General features: G+C 41.9%; 1 protein-coding gene across 2 annotated transcripts in view; it reads left to right on the forward strand.

Annotated features, from left to right (window-relative positions):
* Positions 1-6,645: 6,645 nt before the first annotated feature.
* Ankrd45 (ankyrin repeat domain 45) overlaps positions 6,646-22,296 on the forward strand; it is a 28,018-nt gene continuing 12,367 nt past the window's right edge. Inside the window, exons 1-3 of one of the 2 annotated variants that reach the window (XM_060364554.1) lie at positions 6,646-6,719; positions 15,672-16,011; positions 21,211-21,378. In XM_060364554.1, the coding sequence (XP_060220537.1) occupies positions 15,687-16,011; positions 21,211-21,378 (493 nt within the window). In that variant the 5' untranslated portion in view covers positions 6,646-6,719; positions 15,672-15,686. Of the gene's footprint in view, positions 6,720-10,960; positions 11,080-15,671; positions 16,012-21,210; positions 21,379-22,296 lie in introns of those variants that run through there. The other variant, XM_021656469.2, reaches the window with a different exon arrangement.

Below are 22,296 nucleotides of genomic sequence, written 5' to 3' on the forward strand. Positions count from 1 at the left end.
TTCCCGGGACTGATGCGTTTACAGTATCTGATTTTTACAATATATTTAGAAAGCAACCAAATGAAATATGTGTGACGTGAGCGTTACGATTTTGAGTATATCATCAGTAAAAGGCTGTTGCTGATGTATTGAAAACTATACTAGGTTTATCATTAACCAAAATTACTTTAACTGATCTTTACTTGACAGCTACAGATTCTGTGCAGTTGTTTGTGATAGGAAATATACCTCTTATTAATAAACTTGTAGCAAGGAATGATTGGTTTTTAGATCCAGTTTCTAATTCTAGTTCTATGATAAATTTTATCATTTTGTTCAATTTTTTTTGTCTGCATGTGTACATGTGACATAATAAGTAATATATGTACTAGTAACATCTATGGGTACTCAATTTATTATCAAATACTTAATATAGAGCATTTTGTATTAGTTTATCAGTTATAATATCTCTCCTATTGAAGAAGGATTTATTAACCTTCATTCCAAATGGTGGTACCAAAGCATTATGTTTCAGATGGTACCATTCCAGATGGTACCGAAGCATTATATAACTTGAAAAATGGCAAGGGCACTCTCGGAGCATCTTTTTGGGATGTATTGCTTGTAAGGGTTAGAGCCAGGACTCAGTGCCATCAATAATGGTCCCAGAGTCTGTCTATAATTATGTTGTGTTTTCCTCCAAAAAGCTTTAAGGATTCTTGTTGATCTATATCGTTGGTACTTTCAATGTTATTAATTAATTAATTTGCCAATGTGATGGAAATAAAATAGTTGTTCATTTCTCTGATCTATTGAAATGATATTTTACATGTGCAGCTGCCAGTAAGGCTTCTTTTGTGTGAATTGTCTAAAAGGCATCTTCAAAGTGACCTTTAGATTCTCCAAAATATGAATTATTTTATGATTTTAGTTTTTGTTTTGTTTTGTTTTTCTAGACAGGGTTTCTCTTGTGTAGCCCTGGCTGTCCTGGAACTCTGGTGGGATTAAAGGCACACACCACCGTGCCCCGCCTGATTTTAATTCTTACTGTTCTGTTTTGTTTTTTCAAAATATTCTTCCTCTGTGTATCCTTGGCAATCATGGACTCTGTAGACCAGGCTTGCCTTGAATTCACCAAGGACTGCCTTCTGCTGCCTCCCCAAGTGTTAGGATTACAGGTTTACACCACCATGTCTGGCCGGATTTTAATTCTTCAAAGCTATAAACTTCAACGACATAGTGGGTATAAAAACCATTAAAGAATTCTAGTGACACTGGGCATGGCCTGTAGTCCCAGCACTGAGGCCAGCCTGATCTACAAAGCGAGTCCAGGACAATCAGGGCTACTATACAGAGAAACCCTGTCTCAAAAAAACAAAACAAAACAAAAACCCCAAAAAATAAAAAAATAAAAAACAAAAACAAAAAACCTGTGACTAAAGATGGAATTTTAAGCCAATATGCAGAGTAAGAATAATATTTCCTATTCTTATCAATCTATAATTCATTCTTCACCCACTACCCACTGGAATCTGGCTTATGCTTCTACTACTGTATTTCCTTTTAGAGGGGATCAGTTCAATGTGAATCAGTTCTTCATGTGTTTCTGTCAAGGCCTATCAAACTATACATAGAAATAAACATGGAAAACGTGCTTCAGGCAGCTTAGCTGGTTTCTACTTCTTCCAGGCAGCAAGTCTGGTCTGAAACACTTCTTTGTAGCTTTTCTCATCTGAGAGTCTTCTCATGAGAAGAGAGAGGAAAGGGAAGAACACAAAGATTGAGGGAGAGAGGAGGCAGTCTTACAGAGGGAGGTTGAAGAGAGAATGAGCCAGGGAATGAGAAGGAGCCAATGAAAGGGCTGATTACCCCAGCTCCTCCCCCTGAAGCCCCCTAAAAGCCCAATTTGTTTGGCTAATCTGATGCCACGGCAGGCTTCTTTTCTCCACTTTGTCTCTAGGCCTGAGTTTCTGTTTCTTAGAGTTCAAACAAAGAATTCCTGGAAAAGCTACAACCTGAGGACAACCAATCAGCTTACAGGTTAAACTGACCAAAAAGCTATGTTTATGAATACTTCATGTTATGAACACTTTATGACCATTCCCAAAGTAAGGTGCACTGGCCCTAACCAATCACATTAAAAGTCAATGCATGAGTAAAAGCCAAACCTCAGTGAGTCAACAAAGTCCCCAGCATCTAGGGAAAATCCTTAAATAATTAACCAATCCTGAATCCCTTTGTGCCCCTATGTCATTCCTGACTAATTAGTTTAAGAGTTACCACACAAAGCCCCTCCTGTCTATAAAAAGAGTCTTTGTATTAATTTCTGGATAGCCATTTTGCCTTAATGGTGATCCCTGCATGCTGGAAACTTCTGCAGAATAAATGCTCTTTGCTTTTGCATACTGCTTGATCTGGGCTCTTCCTTCAGTGATTCTCGGACCCTAACGCTAGAAGATTAGAACATGTTGCCAAAGTTAGTATGAGGCCAAGTTGAGCAATTCAGTCAGAAGCTGAGAGAACCAAATTTGAATCACTCAATTGGAACCAGAATAGATGAGTTGAACCAGCCAGCCAGAGTTCAGAAAGAACAATAAAAGAGTGAGCTTATTCAGAACTAAGTCTCAAAGACTGAAAACATTGTGGGCCTAGATAAGAGTGTGCGGAGGCTGGAAGCTTCCAGGACTAGGCCAGGGTTAGCAGACAGAGGCATTAAGCCTCAGAGACAACAATTAAGTCAGGCAAATAAAAGTTATTTTTACAAGAAGTTGCAGAGGTCCTTCCTCCTCATGCATTGAAACAGAATCCACAGCTTTCCTGGACAGTTGTCCTTTGCCAACCCTCTGACACTAGGGAGGGTGGAGCAAGAGAACCCTGTTCAAAGCTAGGCATTGTCCCTACAGCTGCTGAAACCTGCAAATGCAGGACCTTTAGCAAACAAATGGTTTTGAAGTCTTGCAAATAAAACCACTGGGCTTCTTATGCTAGCAATTGGAATTGTTAGCTTCTGGCTCTCACATCTGATTTTCATTGTATTAGAGAGGCCAAATCAGAGGGTTAGCAAATGGAGGAGCAGTCCTCTGAAGCACGTTGATTATGGCTTTACTATTGTACTGTCCAAACTGCCCAGGAAGTCCTTGACATCAAGCACCAAAGCATTTTATGTGCTGTATACACAACTGCTCGTGTTCATGAGAGCAGTACAGGGATCTTGTGCATATCCACATGTGTTTAAAGCCACACACATTACATGACCAGGCTCTGCTGCCCATGGTTTCAGAGCTGGCCGTGGCTCATCTTTCAAAAGATTCAGAATTCCAAAATTCTTTACTTAGGGTGAATTCTTAAACAATCTTTAAAGAAAATTAGACTTTTGTCTGATTTGTTTTTTTTTTTTTAAACTTAGTCTACTTCCAAGCCAGGCCACCAATGTATATTATTGTACTGGTTGCTGTCAGTCTATCTTATGCTGTCTGTTGAAATTCTGGCTATAAAGAGAACAGGCTCATTCCCAGGTTCTTCAGGGAAGCAGAAAGCCACGGCAGCACATTCCTTTGTCTCTAATTAGCTGAACACCTAAATCCTACATGTCATGGGTCTCTGAGAACTCAGACAGAACTCCACACTAAAGAATCCAGTGACCCTCAGAGCACAACCTCAAACAAGAATCTCCTCTAAGGTGTACACAGATCTTCTGCGTGATGGTCTCTGGTCTCTAGCTTGCTAGCATCAGATCGACCAAGAGAAATGCCTTCAATTGAATTTGTGGATAGTGCATTTATTTTACCAACAACAATTCAGATTCCACACCTAAGCCTGGACAAAAAACCTGTGACTAAAGATGGAATTTTAAGCCAATAGGCAGAGTAAGAATAATATTTCCTATTCTTATCAATCTATAATTCATTCTTCACCCACTACCCACTGGAATCTGGCTTATGCTTCTACTACTGTATTTCCTTTTAGAGGGGATCAGTTCAATGTGAATCAGTTCTTCATGTGTTTCTGTCAAGGCCTATCAAACTATACATAGAAATAAACATGGAAAACGTGCTTCAGGCAGCTTAGCTCTCAGGTGCCTGCATCCTCACACGGCCACAGAAGTATGGCAGTGGTGGATGTTCAGTTTGTTTTAGTGACTCCCTTGTCCCTGAGCTGTGTACTAGTGAGCTCCCGACTTACTCAGAAATGGTCTTGATGCTTCACCCAGCTGTCTGGCCTCCTCTGCTCACTGGTCCTCTCAGTCTTGTTTCTCACAAATTAAATGATTCTAGCTATACTGAGATCTACTTACCACCTATCAAGCAGGCAAGTGCCTGGAACTGGGCAACTTGCTTTGCTGACAGAACTCTGGGGAAGGGCCTTGGAGTGTGTGTATATGTGTGTTCACAAAATGGTAAAATGTTTATGGAGAGAGATTTGGCAACTTCTAGCAAAATTACGTTTGCATTTTCTTTGACCTCATAATTCTGTTATCCCAAGAAATTAGTCGCAGAAAAAAAAAAGAAAAGAAAAGGTAAATATGAGAAGAAGGTAAGAATAAAAGGATAGACACAGGGTTATTAACTGTAAGACTTGTCGTAATAGCAAAAATAGCAGATAAATGAGCAGCCTGTCAAGAGGGGAGAGATTAAACAAACACGTGAGGCAGCCGTATGGTGGGGAGTTGCGCTATCAGATAAGAAAAGAGAAACATCTGTTAATGCTCTTCAGTTGTATTAGGAAACTTCCATGTTCAATTCACCTCATTTTGGAGACTATCATGGTGGGAGCACATGTTAAAGCAACGGTTCTCACCTCATGGCTTGGAAGCAAGTAGAGAGTCTGAGCAGGTACAAGCCCCCAACATTCTCTTCAAGAGTATGATCCTATGACCCAGTCATTTCCACTATAATTAGTAAACAGCCCGGTAGCAGCATCTCTAAGTATGAGGCTGGTGTGTTAAGAACCACTACTGAGCTTCTCAGTGATTTTGGCCACTTTGCAGCATGGCCTTGCTATTTGGGTAAATGGACTGCCCTGCAGAATGCCGTTGTCTAGTTAGTTTCCTGCTTGCACGGTACACTAGTCCTACTCAGTTCTTTGAGCTTTTAAATGCCTTCTTCCATTTCAATAGCAACGCTGGCACCTCTGTCCCTATAGCATGAATCATCACTTTCTCATGCTTACAAAGCAATCCTAGTGCCCTATTTGCATTGCTGTTAGATCCCACATCCCAGGGATCTGGAGGAGAATGCCTCCAGACTTATTAAACTTCCTTATTCAACTTTGTATTCTGTCCCTCTTGATCCAGCCCCCTATAATGTATAACCCTCTAGATCCTTGGCTTATCTCTGAAACAATGTCTATCATGGACTGAATTGTAATCCCTCAACTCAAAAATCTCTGTGTTGACATGTTAGCTTAGGGTACCTTAGGGTGTGATTATATTTGGAGACAGGCTCGGATGACGTGTGACTGGTGTCCTGACTTGCAGAGGGAATCTGAACAAAGACATGGACATAAGAGGTGATAAGTAGACGGAGAAAGATGGTGGCTGTTTGGGCACCTGGGAAAGATCCTCTTCTCAGAGCCTTTAGATGTAAACCAACCTTGCTAGCACTTTTATCTGTTAATTGCTATTAGTTCTTTTACTTTGGCTTGCTACATACTTAATAAACTCACATATTTAAAACTCAGGGTTTTATTTATTTATTGTGGATCATTTTCTGTATGGAACAAGGTATCAATAAATAGAATGTTGCCCAAGGTCTGGTTTGCCAAGGTCTCACTGGATACATGAGATTTTCCAACAGTCATTTCCCCCATCCCTGTCTGTATAATTGGAATAGGCACACTCAGCATTTAGCATAGCCCTCACATTGGTTCCTTGGACACCAGGCTAAGAATGATCATAGTTGGAAAGTCAAGTGGAACTCCTTCCCATACCTTAGGGAGCAAAACAAAAGCCATATCAAATCCAGGGAGAGGGAAATGATAGATATTTGTGTCACTTCAAGACTCAGCGGATGCATGGGTCCTGTAGTCTCATCCCACCTGCTGGGTTTACCATCCAGACCTGACTGTAGGCAAATGGATCCCAGAAGATGTGCATGAACTGTGCAGACTCATCCATGCAGTGAGCACTGCAGCTCTTATGGCAAAGTGGTACTTTGTTTTAGGATATTAGCACAGTCTCAGGGACATAGCATGCAGCTATCGTCAGAGAGCTATTTCTTCTTTGGAGAAAGATCAGAACAGTTCACATTCATTTGAAAAGGAGAAGCACAAACCTTTACAACCTTACAACTCCTAACAACATAATTTGAATAGAGTTGAACCAGCTAGAAATTCCATAAAGTATTACATCGATCCATTCTGTCACTAATAGCACTAATTAGGTTCCCAACCTAAGATGTGGATAATATATTGGTGTATTAAAAAATATGCTTCAAAGGGTAGGTTAAACCTGTGGGTATCCAGAGGACCTGTCTACATCTGTATAATTTTAGGGCCTGGCTGTCTGGAGCATGTTGAGATATGCTCAAAAAGGGGATCCTTTTTTTATAGGACAGGACAAATTTCAGACTTCCACAATACCTGGCATGCTTTTTCATCTAGGAAGCTGCTTTGACTCATACAGTGGCTTTGAAGGCTTAAAGATTTTTTTTTTCAGGCTTTGTTGAGGAACCATGTGACCCAAGCCATTCTTCAGGATTTGAAATGGAGAAACGGCCCATTGGGGAAAGTGCTTGTTCATTGTAAGGACCTCTTTTCAATCTCTACCACCTACATAGAAAACCAGACATGGTGGTGCGCACCTGTAGTCTCAGGAAAACAGAGAAAGGAGACTTCTGGAGGCTTGCTAGCCCGTCATCGATCTCTAGGTTCAGTGAGAGACACTGTCTCAACAAACAAACAAACAAAGTCATGGCAGCCTCTTACAGAGCTTTTGTCATGAAGTACTGGCAAGCTGCTTGCTTTTCTGAGTTCTAACCCCCAAAGCACAACTTTTTATTTTCCTTCTATCTTCTTTTATAAATTCTAAGCATGCCTTTTCCTACCCCTCTGGGTCCTCATACTCTTTCTCTGTAGCTCCTCTTCTACCACTGTGCAATAGGTTGCCAACTGGTTTGCTAACCTCCATTGCTGAATTTTCCAGCTTTTGACTTTTTCTAAAATTTAAATTTTGTTTTATGCATGTATGTGTTTTGCCTGTATATATGTCTGTGTACTATGTGTGTTCAGGGCCTGTGAAGCCAAAAGAGGATATCAGATTACCTGGAACTGGAGTTGCAGATGGTTTTGAGCTGCCATGGGGGCACTGGGAATTGAACCCAGGTCTTCTGAATTCAGTTTTCTTAATTGCTGAGGCATCACTCTGTCCTTGAGTTTATTGGCTTTCTTGAACCCTAATTCAAAAAAGCATTACTTTCTTCCTTCTCTTTATCTTCTTCTCAGCAGCTTTCCTGTCCTGTTGTTTCTCTCCTAAACTCTAATAAAATATCCTTGAGTTAAAAAAAAGGCGGGAGGTGGGGAGAGTGTGTGGGTGAGGATAGGAGTGGAGTGCAATGGAGGAAAACATCAAAACATTTCATACTGAGCTCTGGCCTCCATTTGAACATGGATGAATGCATGCACCACACACACACACACACACTACCAGTAATGATGAGATTTCTGTGAAGAATTTGCTGTGGTCTGATGGGTAAGGCATCATAAAGAACTTTTATTAATATATTATGTTACAATGGGAGTATCCTTCCTGAACTAGTTCATCAGGAACCAACACTGTACAAAGACATGACTCCACCAGACATGGTGGCTCACGCCTTTAATCCCAGTGCTTAGGGAGGCAGAGGCAGGCAGATCTCTGTGAGTTGAGGCCAGCCTGGTCTACAAAGTGTGTCCAGAACAGCAAAGTCTACACAGAGAAACCCTCACTCAAAAACCAAACCAAACCAAACCAAACCAAAACCCAAAGACATGATTCCTAGATTTAATATATAGAAATATAACATTTTCTACAACAAGGTAATTGATGTTTGAAGGACATCCTCTCTAGGGTGGAAAAAAAATCAATTTCAGTTAGGAAACCCTTTTCCACCATAATTTTGGAGCTGATACAGTGTCTGGTGGTGTGAATGGCACTTATAGTGTCTGCTCTGCAGGCCTTCAGTGTCTGAGCTGAGCCCCCACCATCACCACCATCACCAGTTTCTTGCTGAGATGTCTTTTGTACATGTGTATTTGTCCCCTTCAGCGCCAGTGGCTCCTTCTAGGGTAACCTTCTCAGGTCAAGCTTGGGAGAATGTGGCTAGAGGATGGAGGGGATTGTGAATGTCTTATTCAGACTTTTCATCACTGTGACAAAATACCTGAGAGCAACAACTTAAGGGGGAAAGATTATTTTGGCCCCTCGTTTTCAAGGTTTCTATGTCTGTCTTGTTCTACTTATTTGGTCCTGAGCAAGGCAGGTTCTCATAGCAGTATGGTTCTGCACCTAATGGCAGTCAAGAAGCAGAGAGACAGACAGGAAGGGGCCATGAACAAAACAAACCCTCCCAGAGTCTCCTCCCACCCCACAAGTGACCTACTTCCTTTATTTATGCTCAACTTCCTATTGCCCATCATCTCCATAATGCCATTAGCTTGTGAGTCCACTGAGAGTCAGAGCCTGAACAAGCAGTCTCTTTAAAGCCCAGACCAAGTCTTTATCATTTGAACTTTTGGAGTATTACTACATGCAAGCTGTAACAATGGAAGCGAGTCTGCTGTACCTGGGCCACACACCAGCCAGGAAGTGCCTTCATAATCCATTTTTTACTCCATCTGCCTTAATGCTCCACACAGTTGTTCGTGACACGAGCTCAACCAGAGAACAGGATTCAATTGCTTGATGTTTCTCAAATCTATTTAGTTTCTGGTCTCCTATAGAGTGCTAGCATTCAGAGCATCAAAAACCACCTTTGAGAAACTGGGGCTGGAGAGACTGCTCAGCATGTGCTACTCCTGCAGAAGAACTGAGTTGTGCCCTAGCTCCTGTGTCAGGTTACTTTCAACTGCCCCTAACTCCAACTCCAGGGGCTCTGACACCCTTTTCTTCCTCCGGTGGCACCTGCGCTCACACACACAGACCCCTTCCCAGACACACAAATACACATAGTTAACAATAAATCTTAAACAACAACAACAATCTATTTAGAGCCAACTGTACATCTCTAATCCCAGTAGATCAAAGCAAGATTACTGCCTTTTTGATGCCAGCCTAGGTTTCAGACTGAGTTCTAGACACAGTTTGTGATACATAGCAAGAGCCTGTTTCAAAAACTCAAAACCAGGGCTGGCAACATGAGTCAGCAGGTCACAAGGCACTTGTGGCAGTGCCCATGACCTGAGTTTGACCTTTTGCACCAGAATGGTGGAAAGAGAGAACCTGTTCTGCAAGCTGGCCTGTGACCTTCACATGCTGTGGTGGGAGGGTGCCCCCTGCTCCAATAAATGTGTAAAAAGTCAGAACAAAGCAAACAGCAGCAAATCAAACACTGACTTTTACTTAATTCCACTGAAAGCTTTTAAGAAATATTTATATTTGCAAATCCTTTGCGGCCTCTAAAAATTAATTAAAATAAAACTACATACAGTTATGTGTGATATCATCTTCTATCCAGATATTAAAAACAAACAGACCTCCCTTAAAAAAAAGACTACCGTAAAGGAAGAACATATCAAAATGATGTGTTAATGCCTAAGCTATATCTGGCTTCTCACCATCAACTTCAGTAATGGAAAGGGACTTCATTAGAACAAATCTGTTAAGTGTGACTACAGGAGTAAGCTTGTAGCTCGTAGAGCTTCTGGCTTATGTCCCTGCCTATCATGTCAAATTCTGACCACTACAACTTGGTTAAATTAAAAAAATCTTAACATCTAAAAATTAAGATTTCAGCCAGATGGTGGTGGTACAGACCTTTAAAGTTCTGTACAGAACTTTAATCTCAGCACTTGAGAGGCATATTTATTTTTATGTGCCTGCATGTGTATATGTGTATTTCCTAAGCATGTCGGAGGAGCGTCAGCTCCCTGCAAGCTGCCTGAGGTGGGTGCTGGAAACGGCAAGGATACATATTCTTAACCGCTAGGCCGTTTCTCCAGCCTCCAGCCTCCAACACGGATTTTTTTTTTTTTTCCTGCCAGGAAAGAGTTTATTGGATGGAGGTAAAGAGAGAGAGGGAAGGAGGGTAAGGGAGACATGGTGGGGGGCTCCTAGGAGAGAAACCGAGGCAAAGAGAGAAGGGAGAGCAGAGAGAGAGAGAGAGAGAGAGAGGAACACTGCTGATTTCTTTTTTTTGAACAGGTGTTCAGCTTCAGCGCGAATGCGAGCCCTTTTGGACTACTACGTCCTCTTTAAGGACGTCATTGTAGAAACAAATGATGTCTCCCTTCACAGAACTTCAGAACAAAACTTGTGTTTTGTTTTTGATTTTTCTTCTGCCAAACCACGTGAATATGTATATTGCTTAACGAGTAAGGTGGCACTTTTCTGCTCGTTTCTCTCCAATTTTCTCCCGGTCCTCCCCACCCTTAAGACTTTTTTGGATTTTAAATTTCTGAATTAAAAAAAAAAAAGAATCTATACATGTAACTCCCAAGTTTCTTCTGCTCCTCCTTTTTGGCATTTGCAAGTTGTCGGGAGTTTAGGTGAGACTGATTTTGTATAAATTCCCCAAATAGGTAGAAAATTAAGCAAGGTGTTCAGTTGCGTTTTAAAAAATAGAATTCATCTTCACGTTTTTAGAAAACAAAAAACAAAACTATTTAAAGACAAAAAGAGATCAAACTAGCCATGAGCGAGCGTGCACACACCACTTTTTATTATTTTAATAAAAGCAGTTAAATACAGATCTATTACATTTAGACAAAATAAAACACCGTCCCACCACCGTTGGAACATAGGTTTTCGTTACTTGGAAGAATTCCTCCACACTTCTCCCCTCTAGAGTCCTGCGCCTTGGCATCCCTGACCTTCCCGCCCAGCCAGAAGCTGGGCTCTGGGTGAGGCGCGGCTGCGTGAAGTGCGCCGTCGCCATGGTAACTGCGGAAGCCTGGGCCTTGGAAGAGGTAAGAGTCCCAGAGCTGAGATCCTGGGTGGGCGACGGGGGTCGACCGGGCAGGATAGACCCGTATCATCCCTACGGGCTGCTAGGGAAGGGGCTGCTGCGGTAGGCGCCTTCCCAGGAATCCTCAGCCTCTGTGCATCCCGCTCCGGCTTTGAGCCTCCCGCCGCAGCCAAAGGGCAATGCAGAAGGCCCCGGGCGATTCCCGCGAACTCACCAGCCCCTCGGGAACCACAGTGCTCCACGTGACCTAGCAGGGCTGGCACTCCTTGTGTGGGTCCTCAGGCCTTCATTCTTCTTTGAATCCTGGGTGCTTAGGGCTGACCTGACGGGGTGAGGGTCCGACCCCTTGGGGACCGGGGACTTAAAAATCCTTAAGAAACATTCTTATCGTTATCATTATTATTTTGGAAGAAAGATTCAGTTGGCTACAAGAGGCATTGGGGTCGACTTCGCCACAACTTCGGGAGGCTTCATCTGTCTCCTAGTTCTTTGTTTATAGGATTCGGATCTCATCACCCTTAATCCTCCTTCCACCCTGTTACTATCACCCTCTGGGAATTCTGCTTCCAACGTGCTGTTGCAGCCCATCTTCCTCATAGTCAGAATGAGCTCAGCCTATCGCCCTTTCGTCCTTCATCTCTGCGGTCGCTGATTAGATTGTGGGTTGGCAACCAGACCTGTGTTATTTTCTGTTTTTGGTACTTTGCAGCCTCAAGATGTTCCTGATGTGTAGGCGGGAAGTTTCTGGATCTCTCATGACCGTTAAGAAACTCAGAGCACGTTATATCCTCATTTCAGAACATTCTATTAAATAAGGAGGATTAAATCAGGGACATTCCTCCTTCCTACGTCCACGCTACTCTCCCTTTTCTGTACTCGTTACAGTCTGCGAAGCTTATGTTATTATGTATGGGGCATAGAGAACATTAGTTTGTTTTGTGTCCTTAAGAATAGGATAGGAAAGCTATGTCCTGTGGGCCGCTATTGAGCTATCCATTTTGTAAATATTTTAGCCACAGCCATACCCATTAATTGGTGTGACGCCAGTGATTGCTCCGGTGCTACACAGAGAGTAATCATGTGACACACAAACAGCAGGGCCCCATAAGCCTAAAAATGCGCTGTTTGGAATTTTCCTGAGGCCTTCTCTCATCCTCTGCACTACTGTGTCCGTATCTTCTTATCCTTCCTATTTTAAGTTTTTTCCCCCTCTATCCTTCCCTGTTGTTTCTTCATCATGTTTATTACCACATCCAGATCTAAAATAGCCTCATTTGTTTTCTTTGTCTCTTCCCCTATCCATAAGTACCATGATTGGAGGGAACCTTGTTCTGGGAGGTACTGCCTTAGATAAGTGAATAATTAGAGCCTTTGCTCTCTTCAGTTTGAACTTTTGAAGTACTGGCCCTTCTTTTCTGCCTCTCCTCTCTGATCTGTCAAACTCATATCTAGGCTTGTTGGGTCAATTATATTGAAATCACCTGGTTCTCAGCACGGCTGTCTGGGTGCAGCTTAACTGGATCCTCTACTTCAGTGTCTCTCAGGAGGCTGCAGGCCAGAGTTCACCGAAGATTGTTTTCAAGCACATTAAATGTTTCTGGCAGAATTAAAACCTCCTCATAGGCTGAGGGCCTCTCTTTTTGCCCACTGTCGCCAGAGTGAGCACTTTAAAGACGTCCTTAACTGACAGTAATTAATTTTGTCCTTTCTAAAGTTTCATAGAATTTCATACGTTATGGTACTTACCATATATCACCTTTGTTACATATATCTTGTTTAATCTATTATTTTCTCCTATATATTACATTGTTGAGGGCAGAAGATAAACTTGTGAGTTTTAAGCTGGGTGTAGTAGCTCACACCTGTAATCCCAGCACTAGAGATGTGGAGGCTGGAGGATCACTGCAAATTCAAGGCCAGTCTGGTCTACACAGCAAGTTTCAGGGCAGCCAGAGTTACCTATTAAGACTGATCTCAAAACCAAACCAAACCAAAAAAATATGTATTTGTAATTTATATAAGCATTAAAAAAAGATTTATTTATTATTTATACAACATTCTGCCTGCACACCAGATCTTACTATAGATGGTTATGAGCCACCATGTGGTTGCTGGGAATTGAACTCAGGAATTGAACCCTGAAAGAACAGTGAGGGTTCTTAACCTTGAGACAGCTCTCTGGCCCTTATATAAGCATTTAAATAACATTAATAAGATTTCAATAAATAATGGTAAGTGAATAAATTCTATTTGAATGGATTCCGTTTAAAAGACTTTTTTTTTTTTTAAAAGTCTTCGTAACTTAGCTCTAGTGATCTAATTTCTTAATTCTCCCCAACAAGAATAATGTTTAGGCAGATAAACTTCTTTAATAATTTTTTTGATTCTTTCCTAATGAATTTTAGTTCAATTTGATCTCTCATTGGTTCCTATTGAATATACTATTTATATTTTACATTTAGTATTTTATCATATAGTGAGGCCATGTGTTTACTCATCGTAGATTTTGTTGATTGAATGGCTAAAGTAGCTTTTCTGATGACTATAATTATTTTCATTTCTTTTTGTTTGTTTGCTTTTTGAGACAGGTTTCTCTGTGTAGCCTTGGCTGTCCTGGACTCGCCTTGTAGACTGGGTTGGCCTTGAACTCACAGAGATCCGCCTGCCTCTGCCTCCCTGAGTGCTGAGATTACAAGTGTGCACCATGTACGCTTGGCTCTATTTTCAAGTATTTTATTTATTTTTAATTAATTAAAAATGTAAAAGATTATTTATCATTTATACAGTATTCTGCCTGCATGTGTGCCTACATGCCAGAAGAGGGCACCAGATCTTATTTTTTTTATTTTTATTTTTTTTTTTTATCAGTTACATTTTATTAACTCTGTATCCCAGCGGTGTCCCGATCCCTCATTCCCTCCCAGTCCCTCCCTCCCTCCCTCCCTCATCTCCACCGTGCCCCTTTCCAAGTCCACTGATGGGGGGGACCTCCTCCCCATTCATCTGATCCTGATTTATCAGGTATCTTCAGGACTGGCTGCAAAGCCCTCCTCTGTGGCCTAACAGGACTGCTCCTCCCTTCAGGGGTGGGGAGACCAAAGAGCCAGTCATCGAGTTCCTGTTAGAAATAGTCCCTGTTCCCCTCACTTTGGGAAACCAATTGGTTACTGAGCTACCACAGGCTACATCTGAGTGGAGGTTCTAGGTTATATCCATACATGGTCCTTGGTTGAATGTCAGTCTCAGAAAAGACCCGCACCAGATCTTATTACAGATGGTTATGAACCACCATGTGTTTGCAGGGAATTGAATTCAAGACCTTTGGAAGATCAGCCAGTGCTCATAACCTCTGAGCCATCTCTCCAGCTCTTAATTTATTTTTTCATTTTAAACATTTTATTTATTTATCACTTTACATCCTGGTCGTAGCCCCCTTCCTCCTTTCTTCCCAGTCCCACCCTCCCTCTCTGTTCCCCCATCCCCTTTCCCTATTACTCAGAGAAGGGGAGCCCTACCCTTCCCACCCACACCAGCATATCAAGTCACATTAGGACTGTGTATCCTCTTCCTCTGTGGCTTGGTGAGGTAGCTCCACCAGGGGAAAGTGATGGAGACGCAGGCAACAGAGTCCATGTCAGAGTTCGCCCCCGCTTTCTTTACTAGGGAACCCATATGAGGATCAAGCTGCCCATCAGCTACATCTGTGTAGGGGACCTAGGTCCAATCTATGCATAGTCCTTGGTTGGTGCTTCAGTTTTCACAGGACTCCGGGGCCCTGGTTAGTTGGCTCTGTTGGTCTTCTTATGAAAGGTCCTGTCCCCTCTGAGTCCTTCTGTCCTTCCCATCACATTTCCACATGACTCCCTGCACTCCACCCAATGTTTGGCTGTGAGTCTCTGCATCTGTTTATACCAGCTTATGTGTGGAGCCACTCAGAGGAGAGCTATGCTAGGCTTCCATCTGCAAGCATAGCAGCGTATCGTTAATAGCGTCAGTGGTTGGCTGTCTCCCATTCCCTCAATCCCCGCTTTATTTTTGTCCCTGCACATCTTGTAGGCAGGGTAAATTTTGGATCGAAGTTCCCCTCAGTAGGAGTTGTGTCTAGTTAGAGGGTGGCTCTTCAGTCTCCATGACTCCTGCTACTTGGAGTCTCAGCTAGAGTCACCCTCATATCCTCCCAGGAGCCTATCCTGTCGTAGGTCTCCAGTCTGGCCCAGAGATGGCCCCTCCCAAGCTTTCTCTTCTCTCTGCAAGCCCTCTGTCCTCCTGCTCCTTGCTCTCTTCAGGTCTGATACCGACCCTCATTACTCTTCCTGCCTATTTTTTTTTTTTTATCTTATATTGTCAGTGGGCTGACTGAAGATAAATAAGTAGTCCTGCGTGGTAGCACCTCAGCACTTAAGAAGCAGAGGTAGGTGGATCTCAGTGAGTTCAGAGGCAGAAGTAGGCAGATCTTGATAAGTTCAAAGCCAGCTTGCTTATATAGCAAGTTCAGGCCAGCCAGAATGACATAGTGAGACACTGTCTCGATAAATAAACACATACTGACATGTTTGAACTACTGTTTTGTTTTGTCTTTTGCTTTGGTACTAGGTAGTTTTAGAGTTCATGGAGCCAGAAGAAACTCCAGAATCAGAGTATTCAGAGAAGTCACTATCTTCCTCACAGCAAGAGTATGAAGAATCCCAAGAAGATGATGAAACAGAGAGAGTGAACCCACTCTTGAAGCCTACTCTAACAGGGGATATAGAAACTCTGCAGGAGATTTTCGAAGATCCTGAAAATCCCCACCATGAGAACGCTCTGCAGTTGCTTTTGGAGGAAGACATTGTTGGGAGAAACCTGCTGTATGCAGCTTGCATGGCTGGCAAAAGTGATGTAATCAGGGCCTTGGCAAAGTACGGCGTGAATCTGAATGAAAAAACTACTAGAGGTATTTCATCTTTTACTTGGGACCACCTAAAGGTGCCCCTCACTGTCTTTAGGATAGCTTTGATGTGCTTGCTTTATACTTTACATAACTATTTCAGAAATTTTAAATTTTTAAATGAAAACCGTTAAATCCATTTTCATCAAGCCCAAACTTATCAGTCAGTTGTGTTTATGCCACGAATGAGAGGTTGGTTATAACATTAGAAAAAGAAAAAACTGGTGTAATTCCCTACACCAAAAGATTAAGCAAGCAAGGCTTGGGCTGCAGCTCCGTTGGTAGAGTGCACTTTCAACTTGTCCAAGGCCCTGGGTTTGAGCCCCAGAGCCTCACAAAGCAGGTGTGTCGCTACAAGCCTCCTCTTCCAGCACAAAGGAAGAAAAGGGCAAGAGGATCAGAAGAGGACCAAGGTCATTGGCTAGGCTACTTAAGGAGTTGAAGCCAGCCTGTACTACATGAGAACTTGTCTCAAAAAAAAAAAATTAAGCGAAATGTGATTGTATTAATAAATGTACAAAGGTCATTTGAAAGAACTGTCACACTTATTCATGATATTAATTTCTAAAGAAATACGAATATAGTAAATCTTTTAACACTTGGGAGGTAGGGGCAGGCTGCTCTCTGAGTCTGAGGCCAGGCTGGTCTACAAGGTGAGTCCAGGACATCCAGGGCTACATAGAGAAGCCTTGTCTCAGAAAAACAGAACAAAACAACAACAACAAACAACTTTTAAAATGCTGTCTATAAAAATTATAGGTTTTAAAATTACATAGGGTGCTTTCAGTCAACTTTATTTTGGAACTAATTTATTTGTGTGCGGGAGGGGCGAAGCACCCGCCATGGTGTGTCTACTGGGGCCAGAAGAGAATGTATGGAGTTGGTTCTCTCCTTTCACCTTTACATGTGCTCCAGTGATCCAACTCAGGTCATCAGGACTGTACAAGCAGGGGCCGATACCTGCTGAACCATATTGCCAGCCACTCCTTGCACATTTCAGTGGAGATCCTTGAAAGTAAAGCAAGCAAGACTAATACAGTACATTGTAAGCAGTTTTCTTCCTTTCTCTCTCTCTTTCTAAGAAGTGATTGCCAACTCTTCAGGTATTCTGTGAATGGCTGACATCATATTGGCAGTTGAAAATTAGCCATTCTGAGTCATAATGCCATAGTAACCAGCTTTTCTCTCCAGACAGTGAGTTTTAAAAATCTGTTTAGCAGTGTGTTACTGGACATAGGAGTAGAGTATAAGAAATGAAACTTAGCTGGGTATAAGGGTGCACACTGTACTCCCAGCACTCCGGGAGGCAGAGCCAGGCAGATCTCTGTAAGTTTGAGGCCAGCCTGGTCTACAAAGTGAGTCCAGGAAAACCAAGGCTACACAGAGAAACCCTGTCTTGAACCACGGCCCCCCATCAAAAGAGAAATGAAACTTACTCATGACCACACAGACTTAAATGCAAAAATTTGCCGTTAGCACTAATTATTCCCCCAAATATCAATGCTAGATCAATATTTTAAATTAATAGCTTTCTATGGACCATTAGCAGCCAATTATAAAATCTATAAAGAGCAAATGCAAGACATTTATTATATAAATGTAAAAGACTTTTAAATTACTTGAAACTGAATATATGTATGGTTCAGATACTGATACTAAATATTATAAAGGTGTCCAGTTTTACTTTATGCCTAAGGTCTCACACAGGTTAAAAAACATACGCTTGCCAGGTGGTGGTGCTGCTCATCTTTAATCTCAGCATCTGGGAAGCAGAAAGCAGGCTGACCTCTGAGTGTGTATAGAGTGAGTTCCAGGACAACTAAGGTTATACGAAGAAACCCTATCTCAAAAGAAGAAAAAAGAGAAAGACACACTTTACTGCTGAGACACACTCCCTAAGTCCAGAGATGTCTTATTTTTCTCTTAATTAATTTGTTAATTTAGATAGCATGTTAGGAGACTTTAAAGTTTTTTTTTTAATTTAATTATTTTTTGAGGGGCTGGAGAAGTGGCTCAGTGGCTAAGAGCACCTATTCTTACAGCGGACCTGGGTTTGCTTCTCAGCACCCACGTGGCAGCTCACAACCACCCATAACTCCAGTTCTAGGACCTTCTGCCTTGTTTTGACCTCTGCAAGCATGAGGAGCACATGAGGAGCACAGACATATGTGCAGGCAAAACATTCACGCACATGAAGTAAATAAATCCTAAAAAGTAAATTTAAGTTTTACTTATTTATATAGGATAAAATTATTCATATTAATGGGATGGTGTGATGGTTTGACATATGTGTGTTACTTTAGTTGTGTAAGATACGCTTATTTTTTCAAACATTTCTTTATGCTAGTTACAGACTTTCAAAATACTTCTGTTTTTTTAATGTGTATTCATGTGTGTTGTATGTGTGTGCATGTATCCATTCATAGGGTACATGTGCGTTTAGATGCCGTGGGTCAATTTCAGGTTTCATCTTTGATCATGCTTCACCTTATATTTTGTGACAGGAACACTCTAGCTAAGCTACTTGGTTAGTGAACAATAATTCTCCAGTGCTGGGAATACAGGCGAGCACCACATTGGAGAACTTTTATGTGACTCGCTAGTGGTCCTCATGAATTGACCTTGGACTTCTCATACCACAGAACCCTGAGGGATAAACTCTATTTTGATTTTCCTGGACAGTGCTATTTTGTAACAGATCAAGATTGTCAAGAATAAAGATACCATACAATTCTCAAGCCAGTTTCCGGCTGCTAGAGTTCTTAAATATATTGCTTATTGGGATGTTAAAAAAAAAATTTGAGGATTCCAGAGAGTCCTCATGTAGGGCCGAGCCAAATGTAATTCACTCACTTTGTAGTTTTTTTCCCCAAAGACAAGTTCTCACTATGTAGCTCTGGCTGTCCTGGAACTCACTATATAGACCAGGCCACTTTGGATTCTTTATTAACATTTTATTATCCCTTCTTGTCATGATGGCTTACAGATTGGTCTCAGGGTTGAGGCACTGTGGTGACTAGGGAGCCAAGAGGTTTCTGATGAAGTAGAGTCACTATTATATCTTCTTTTTCCTAGATTAGCGCAGGGGTGTGTGTCTCTTCTCTTTATAAAGTCTATATAGAAACATACCCAGTTTTTAAATTTACTTTGGCTAGTGCTACCAGTATGGCCTTGGGAAAGGCATACCTTCACTTCCCATTATATACGGTAACGAGGCTGACACCTTCCTTATAGGGCTATCGCAGTGATTAAATCAAGGACACACAAAATCCTGGCACATACTAGTTTCAACACATTGGCTCTTGCTCTGCTCTTTTTGCCTCTTTGTGTGTTTAACGGAGTCATAAGTATGTTCTCGGGAATAAGTGTGGTGCATTGTTAGGGTTTATATAGCCTCGGCATCTCTTTTGAAATTTCTCATACCTGAAGCATGACCCAGTACCCTTGATGCTAGGTCTACACCACATCCAAATGGCTCAGGCTTGTGGCTAGAGATAAGAATGTAGCAGCATTGCCTCTGCCAGGAGTGTGTGTGTGTGTGTGTGTGTGTGTGTGTGTGTGTACATGAGCACGAGTGCATACATTTCTCACTTTTTTTTTCTAATTCAGGAATTTGCCACAATTTCAAAATTATAATCTATTCCCTTATGTCACTAGTTGCCGCACTTTGTTTTGAGTGACCTGTGAACAAAGGACTCCTACTTTCCCTTAGCCAGGATCTATAAGTAAAAGTCATTTCCCTGTGGTACTGGTGTTTTAAATCTGCAGTTCTGACAACCAGAGGCTGCCCAATGACAAGGTTTTCCTGGATGTGTCAAGAATGCAAGGTTGGGTTCTTAAGACAAAGGCTGACCAGGTAGACACCGTAGAGGAAGCAAATGAGAGCCTGCAGGTCACCCGCCAGTGTACATGTTTCCTGTCCGAAGGACTTTCTGGTTGTGCATGGGGCTTGTGGAAGGCCCACTGTGAGACCCCTACTCCTTTTTTGTTTTTTCCTTGAGACAGTTTCTCCATGTAGCTCTGGTTGTCCTGGACTCACTTTTTGTAGACCATGCTGGCCTCAGGCTCTCACAGAGATCCATCTACCTCTGTCTCCCTGAGTGCTGGGGTTACAGGGGTGCGCCACAGCTCCTTCGCTGTGAAGCTCCCACTTCTAAGCTTGTCTAATAGGACTGCTAGAAGCTTTGGTCCTGGAGCCCCATCTTAGATAAATTTTAAATTGTTTCCTTGGACCCAGGATCTTGCACATAATAGGCAAGAGCTATGCCACAGAGCTGTGTTATAGCCCTGAATCCCCGATTTAACTGTGCTTTTCTTGAAACAGAACAATGGGTTTTGATTTATATAAAACTTGGTGTGAAAACTCTTGAAAGTGCATCCCATGTTTCCATTTTTATAGCTAAGTCACAATAAGTCTAAGAAATTACTTTCTAACTTGGTAAGTCATGCTTCCAGCTTTAATTCAAAAGATTAATTTCCAAACCAAAGCATGCACAGCTAGAGTGATTTCGATGATTGTGTTAACAGTAAGGCGAGGGTAATTAGAGGTTGACGAAAATTCCTTAAAGTCATAGGCTGGTTGTTCCGAACTGGATGACCTCTAGAGAGGTTACCATCTCTCTTAGCAGATGTGGAGGAGCTCAGGAGTCAGGCCATGTTGGTATCTTGCATCCATCATTGGCTACGATCCTTGAGTCATGCTTCTTAACATCTCTGAATTTTAGTTTCCTTGTCTGTAAGATGAGGATTATAATAATTCTGATGCTTCAGAGTTTATAAAATTCAGTGAGTTTACTATGTAGAACACTTAGTGCCTGGCTCATTGTAATCATTCAGTACTTGGTTCTGTTTATGATCTGCCACATAAAATAGTCTGGACTAACATACAGATGTACCTTGACTTAGGATGAAGTAATGAGCTAGTGGACCCATGATAAAGTACTGGAAGCAGAAGCATGCATATAACATAGCTAGCATTCATCAGAGCTTAGCAACACTGTACACCAGAGAACATGCCTGGGAGCTGCTTTTCCCTGTGATGCATGGCTGCCTGTGAGCTATATTGCTCACTCTTGCGTCCAGCATCAAAGTTTCACATGCGGTTTCTACAGAATGTGTATGCCTTTTCTACCACTGTAAAGTTAAAAACTCCCCTGAAGCCATCTTGAGCCTGTTTGACCTGACCATCCCCACTCTGTTTGTCAGGGTACACGCTCTTACACTGTGCAGCAGCCTGGGGCCGTCTGGAAACTTTGAAGGCCCTGTTGGAACTGGATGTTGATATAGAGGCTTTGAACTTCCTGGGAGAGAAAGCTCGAGATGTTGCTGCTCGATATTCCCAGACCGAGTGTGTAGAGTTTTTGGACTGGGCAGGTAAGGAGCACATGTGGTGTTAAGATGCTTTGGAGTCATGGAATGAGATGATTGACAGTTCCACCTTCCAGCTAGGTGCTGTATTTTCTGTTGTTAGTACTATATGAAGATGGCCTCCAATGTTTTTATTTTCTCTTTGCTAATGACCATAAAGCATTGCTCTTTAATTGTAACTCTGAGAGTGTGCGTGGGTGTTTCTGTATGTCTTGTTGGCTTATCAACTTTTTTTTCTGAGAGAACTGTGACTGTGTGTGTGTGTGTGTGTCTGTGAGTGTCTTGTTGGCTTGCCAACTGCTGACAATTAAGCAATAGATTTCCATAGCGCTGAACACACAATATATATTCGAGACTGTTTTCTGAAAAACCCAGGCAAAGTACACTAGTCCTTGAATATTTACATATTAGCATATTTCAGTGATATATTTGATCACACAGGCAGAAAAGTTGTTATTGAAAATGAAAAATATTTTCCTAGGAAAAGTTAACTTATGGTGTCAGCAACCCAAACTGTAGTTACCCCGTAGCATGGGAGGACTTCTGAGACCTGGCATTTTTTCTTTCAACTTGGCTACTGGTTACATGGGCATTTTATCTTTGAAAGGTCATTGAAATATACACTTAGAAATTTCACATCTTTTATGCATATTCTATTTCAACAGAGTATTAAGAAAAAAATCTATGTGCTACCTTGAGTTTTTGTTTCATTTTGCTCTCATTCCCCAGATCTGTAGAATATAGCTTGAAGAGACTTTAGGAAGACATAACTGAGTAACTGTCTGTGTGTGCTTATAAATTTCAAACCGCTTTTGTGTGGCTCTCTGATTCATGTGCTTAGCAAGCTTTCACGGAATGCCCACCACCAAATATGCTAATATTGCTGTAGGCACACCTGCTTGTTTCTGCCTTCTGGACATTGTT

This window comes from Meriones unguiculatus, chromosome 11, assembly GCF_030254825.1.
Source record: "Meriones unguiculatus strain TT.TT164.6M chromosome 11, Bangor_MerUng_6.1, whole genome shotgun sequence".
Taxonomy (NCBI): Eukaryota; Metazoa; Chordata; class Mammalia; order Rodentia; family Muridae; genus Meriones; species Meriones unguiculatus.